Raw genomic sequence first — 6,459 nt, 5'->3', positions numbered from 1 at the left:
CACAGTTCACCCCAGTTTATAAGAGGGCAGTTAGTTGTTTTATCTAGCTTCTTGCATAATTTGTACTTACTGGATCGCTTTGAGTAACAAGCCTCAAGCTGTCCTCCCAGAGCTAGACAGCAGAGCACACTGCGAACACAGGCTGAGCTTGTTTGTAAGGAGCACACGCTCCTCTATATCCCTAATACACCAGTGTATTTCAGAAACATCACTTCCAGCCTTGTCTTTTTCTGCACTTTTAGAGAACAGATACAGAGGCCATTATCCAAATGAAAATAAAACTCTTTGCTCTAAGCTCTATACTCTGGGTTATGGTTATACAGAGAATACAGAAAACACTGCATGCTCCTACATGGCGTTGTTTGAAGGGAGGTGCTCCTCAGTACTTGTGTATACACCTTAACATGTTGCCTTGTACTGTCATTGCTTGACATTCACTGAATTGAGGCAGATAAGATGCTGCAGACATTTAAGGCACAGAAGAGACTTAAAACAGAGATGGAATCAAAAGAATTCCCGGCCCTTTTTTTTTATTTGCAGGAACATCAAACCATCCATTTACAAATTTTCTGGTCTCCAATCAGCTGGAATTAACTAGGCGTGTCTTTGGGATCGTGTTGTCTGTGTCCGCTTTGGTGGATTAAAGAAAGGAACCAACCAACCGCAGGAACAGAAGGGTAGCACGCGGCCCCAGCTGGAATTCGGCAGGATCACCTGAGCATGCCACACCTGAACCGCAGCGCAGGGAAGGAGGAGAGCTGCTCTTCATTTGTTTTCCGAGCAAATTCATTTGCAAGAGTGAACAAGCCACCATCACAAGTCAAATGTATTATAATCACTTAGACCTTCAGCCTAAGGAACAAGGCTTTCTAATACTTTACCCCAAAATAAATTTATCAACAAATCCCAAAATCTAGTACAAACAGTACAAATCGGATTTGCTTTCCTCCTTCCTTTCTTCAGACAAACACCAAATAAAATGCAGGTGAAGGTGATGAAAGACAATGGGAAGCCAACTTAGAGACTTACATGAACCCTAAAGAATCTAAAAAACTGTAACAGTTAATGTGAGTTTATTGAAACCGTCGGGGTACCGCTTTTCAAGTAACTACCGCTAGAAAGTTTCCAGGTAGGGGGTAAAAGATGGTTAAGAAGTAACCGTTCCAAAACTCACAAGACAGGTTGCTTGTCCTTTATTTAGTTTTGATCACACAGACTATCCCAATTTTGCATAAAATCCTCTTGATACAGTATTATGGCATAAAAGAGTCAAAGTGCCACTAGACCTAAGGACCAATTCTTTTAACCATAAAACATGGTGCTGGGTAATGTCTGAATGGGAACATTTGATATGGATGGTCAGATGAAAGATACCAAAATGTCAGACAGCCCATCGACTGCTGTTGCCATGAGATTCAACAGTCAACATCAGTCTGATAAGCTACCCGACAAGGTGGTACAGCCATGGAGATGTCACGACGGTAGGCAAAACAAGCAGACATTCAGGCAGGATTTGATCAAACAAACCAGGCATTTCTGGCCTGTTGAGATTTAAACTCAATTCTACACTCAACATAATGTCAGTACCAACTTTCCTAAAGGAGAAAAGTGAGACTATTTATCACCATGCCCGCCCCACCCCGCCCTGAGCAAAATAAAATGACCAAGTTCAACCAGAAACATCCAAAAGGAAAAATCACATAAGAACAAACACGAAAGAAAGGAAAGAAAATTAGGTTCTAAATAAAAGTAAATTTCTGTCTGCTAAAATCAGAATATGTGCTGAGTTAAAAATTAATTGCTATGAGAAAGCTTGTTTTTCTTTTAAAACAGGTTATTTTTCTCTCCACGTCCTTTGATTTATATACTATCATCTCTCCTGTTTTCACAAACCAGTAAGTCCCCTCCATACATCAGTACCTAAGGTGCCCTTTCAGCAGTGTGTAGCCAGCTGCCCAATTTCAACCCAACCAAAAAACGCCTTGGTGGTGGCCCTTTCATGCAAATAAATGAAGGCGTTAAGAGACTGCAGCTGTGATGGATATGGCAAGGCTGAATTTAGTTGGTAGAAGCCAAAAGGAAGTTAAAAAAAAAAAAAAAAAAACGCTCAAGAAAATGGACACAATTTTGGAATGATCAAAGATGTATTTATAAAGTTTTTTCATGACTTCATTCTAAATATACAGAATAAAAAATGGTGTCAGCTCATTTGTGAGACACCAACAAGATTTTCCTTATACTGTCTCAAAATTGAAAGATCAGTTTCCCAAGAGGGTGTGCAATGCATCATAAAATGGCCTTTTTTCGAAGGTGGGAGAGGAAGGGTTGGGCAGGATGGCATATTAAATTTTACCATGATAGACATGCAAGACTGTTATCCAATCTAGTATAATTTATATACACTTTTGATGACTTAGAAAAACAAAGAAGTCATATTTGACAAGCGTAAAAAGCTTGAAATGTTTAACATACTTAGGAATTCTTTTTTGGGGGATGGTGTTTGGAATTCTTTAATTGTACCACATGGGCCTTTGAAAGTAACAAACAGAAGGCCAGTTTCTGTTAACTTTGCTGCTCAACATCACATTCCACCCTAATAAAATACAACTTGGATTGAACCGAGGGTGGATACCTTACCTTAACAAAGGAAAAGTATGTCAGTGCAAGATGTGGACTAAACTGCTTTCAGGGGGGAAAAAAATAAAAACTGATACAGGTTGGAAAAGGGAATTTTCCTTCCTGATCTGGAGTCCTCCCACTTTAAGGCAGAACCCTTCCATGTTAATTTCTGCAGTTAAAACCTTTTCCTGCTTATTTGGTTTTCTCCTTTGGGTCCAACCGCTGCTGGATTCGTTTGGCATAACTTTGTGCCATGGAGTTAATGATGGACAGGATGAAGTAACACACCATTACAACAACCAACTTCTCAAACATCCAGGACAACCAGTTTTCTCCCTGCAGGAAGAAAGGCAGAACAACCCACGAGAAATGCTTCATTAGTTTGGTTGTAAAAAGGGAGTCATCTACTATGTTTTAACGAAAGTCATGAGAACTTGGAGCTTATAACCTAATAAACAATTAAAAATGAGAAGTTTTCTCTCTTCAGCTACCCTGAAATCTACATTCAGGCCTTCTTCTTACCCCCAGTTATTAAGGTTTCACTTTGTTAAAGTCAATGTTGAATACAGTTCAGAATGGGGTGTGAGGTCATTTCTTGTCTTTCACTACATAAAGTCTTTGATTAAATGCTACTATCTGAAGTCATCATGGGGATACCTGTAGAGAGTAGTGTCAAGATAGTTTTATATATTTCTTGTTCCAATATTAGGAGCAGCTTTTAAAAATATAAATGTTATCTATTTCTGGAGTTATGTTTGGTCAACTGAGGGCAGCAAAGGGCCACATAAAGAGTTGTAAGGCCATTAAAAAAACCAACCAAACCAAACAACAAAAATAACCCTATGCTTCCTTCAAGTTCCCCATTTCAGATTATTGCTTACTCATCCTCTTCTAGTCATTTCCTTTCTTTGCTACAGAACTGTTTATACAAGAGGCAGGTTTAGTTTAAAGTTTTTAAGTTCAGTTATGTTAACAGCTTTAGTTTATATATTTTTTTAAATTATTTTTCCCATCAATGAAAAGAAAAAGAGAGCAAAAATAGATATTCAAATGAACGCATTAAATCCAATACTTTGTTATGCTATAAATCTTAACTTTCTAATCTACTTGGAAAGTATACTTGCTACTTATAAATAAGTCATTGAAGATCAAGGTAATAACTCATCCTACATAACATATCCATTATTTTCCATTAGCCCAATACTTGTTTTGGGGAGCAATACAAAACAGAAGTTACATTTTTCTGCTTTAGACAAAGACACATTTGCCAGTAGGAAGTACACAGAGCTTCAGACTTCTACTGAGCCTGACAAACCTCACTCTATTTGCCTAAAAATGCCAGTGAGTGCTGCGAATGTAACTGCAGCCCGAAACCGTGGGGGTGGGAAAGAGAAGAAAACCAGGGAAAAGTCTCACCTGCGGTGTGCCCATTTCGCTTCTGTGGTGAAGCTTCTGCCGCTGGGCCTCCAGGTATTCCTGGAATGGCTTCTGCAGAGATGGACCTATGCCGGGGACAGCACTGGAGGCATGGTACAATAACCCCAGGAAAAAAGACACATTTGGGAAGAAAAGCAGGAAAGAATGTTAAAGGAAAATCCACTTACCGCCTTGACTCAAAAAAGCAGGGATTAGACAGAAAGAGGGAAAAAACCCAACAACAATCAGCAGAGGTGGCGAAATCCTGTGAACTGTTCCCAATGGATAAATATTCATCCTTTCCCAACCCCTTACAGAAGACAGCTCTCTCCCACCAACATGTTTAAGAAGGAAATAGGAGCTGAGAGTCCCTTCCAGTAGAAGAGTTAGTTCTCAGAGTGAGGCGAGCTCAGCCGGCGCTGCACACTGGTGTGGTACAAAGAGCAAAATGAATGACTTCTGAGAAGTCTCACATTTATCACCACCAGTTCCTGTAAGAACTGGTTTGAACCGATTAATAAGGAAATGACTTATGCTTGTGTCATCCCTGGTTGAAAAAGAAACTGCCCGCCCTCTCACTGACTTGTCCCATCTTCTCAGAGGAGGCGGTGCTTTCTCAATCCAAGTCCTTATTAGGACAATCTGTGCGTCATCCTTATCCAAAAAGAATGCATTAGCAAATTTGGGAGGCACCTCCCACTAGTCAGAAGTCAGTGATTAACAAAGGAACAAAGAAGGAACTATGAACCTTGAATCACGTCGTGGTTTATGGTGGATGGCTTGCACAGAAACTACACAACATTACTAAACAACTTGTTCTGAGATGACTGGGATAGTGATCTCTGATAAGTTTATGGGCTCAGAGCTCCCTCTCACCTAGAATGTGTGCAGGCAGTGCTGTTAAACCGGTTTGGCAACTGTAGTCACCGGGCTCCCGATTTAGAAATGCTTGCAGGCATTTTAAAAAAACGGTAACTTGGGGCGACTTAGAAAACCAAACATCTCTTACTTTCTATACCCTCTATTTTCTCATCTGTCATAACAGGGCTAAAAGCTAAACAAGCCCAGTCATTTTCCTGGGGCCAGCAAAGGGTATTTCATGTATTTGCAACAGTGTCTAAAGTTCTCTAAGTATTAATGTCACCACCTTTTTTCTAGAACAATTTCAGTTGCTGCTTTCTCTAATAAAAAGCAGTACAGAAGAGAAATTTCTTGCTACTATATTTACCAGAGGGTAACAAATACATACTCCTGGCTGACACTTTTCCTTGATCCTGTTAATGATCAACCAACAAGCCCTTAATAGAGTCCTTCTTTTATATCCAAACTGTAATTGGTGCTATGGGGAGAGACTAAAACTGCAAGAAGTGGTCTACGTCCAAGAACTCAAATCATTATTTATATGGATTCAAAACGTACTCGCGTGCACACACACACACACACACACACACAAACTCATTTGTGAACAACAGAATTTATAAATCAGTAATAAATTTCTCAATTTTTTGGTAGAGAAGACACACTCCAAAGAAACTGAAGGGAGAAAAGAAAGACCAGTGTGGGGTGAAGTTGTTTAAAAAGTCCTTTAAGGAATACTAAAAGATGTGTAAAAAGGCCTGAAGAGATATATGTAGTAGAGGCAATGACTGCACGGATGATTCCAAAAGACCCATAAGACAGACCTCAAAGACGGAGAAGCCTCCTTCCCTCGCACAGACGTCTATGTGGCCTCACGTGAGCGTGGTAAACCAAAAGAGCTGTCTCTGAGCTCTGCTGCTATTTTTCAGTAATGGTTTTTCTACAAGGGAGCAACAATAGTACAAACTTTCTCTTTAAAAGAAACGTTTTCCTTGGGTAGTTCTTTATATAATGCATAAAAGAATGCAAATAGCTCATCCACTTACACTTGAAATAAACCACAGAAATATAAAAAAATCCAATAAAATAAATGTATAAGGAGACTGGCTTTGAAGATTGCAGATTTTTAAGAACTTTCCTTCAGAAATTGATTCCTTTTGGGTTTTTTGGCTGCTGCACAGCTTGCAGGATCTTGGTTCCCTGATCAAGGGCTGAACCTGGCTCCACTGCAGTGAAGGTGCCAAGTCCTAACCACTGACCAACAGGGACGCCCAGAAATTTATTCTTTCACCCTTAATAACAATACCTTATATCATCATTTAAAACTCCCAAGGGTGGCTAGTTAAGAAAAAAACTTATTTAGTGAAATTGAAATGATTGTAGGCTTCTTTGAACAGCTAGGATGTACAAGAAACAACTTTTGTTTCTTCAGACCTCTAACTTCAGACCAAAGTTAAGCAAAACTATGGCTTACAGTTTTCCTCAAATCATTCTTAGGCTCCAGGTCAAGTCATTATTTAAAGAGAAAATTAAGAATCAAGACCCAATGTTAGAAAGGTTCTACTC

General features: G+C 39.4%; 1 protein-coding gene across 3 annotated transcripts in view; it reads right to left on the bottom strand.

Annotated features, from left to right (window-relative positions):
- Positions 1–499: 499 nt before the first annotated feature.
- Positions 500–6,459, bottom strand: part of VMP1 (vacuole membrane protein 1) — a 119,147-nt gene continuing 113,187 nt past the window's right edge. For all 3 annotated transcript variants that reach the window (XM_061142664.1, XM_061142665.1, XM_061142666.1), the window contains exons 11-12: positions 4,036–4,138; positions 500–2,955 (exon numbers count right to left, since the gene is read on the bottom strand). In XM_061142664.1, the coding sequence (XP_060998647.1) occupies positions 2,812–2,955; positions 4,036–4,138 (247 nt within the window). In that variant the 3' untranslated portion in view covers positions 500–2,811. The remainder of the gene's footprint in view (positions 2,956–4,035; positions 4,139–6,459) is intronic.

Source organism: Dama dama, chromosome 5 (assembly GCF_033118175.1).
Source record: "Dama dama isolate Ldn47 chromosome 5, ASM3311817v1, whole genome shotgun sequence".
Lineage (NCBI taxonomy): Eukaryota > Metazoa > Chordata > Mammalia > Artiodactyla > Cervidae > Dama > Dama dama.
The sequence above is the reverse complement of the archived record's forward strand: the minus strand, read 5'-3'. Positions and strand labels throughout refer to the sequence as shown.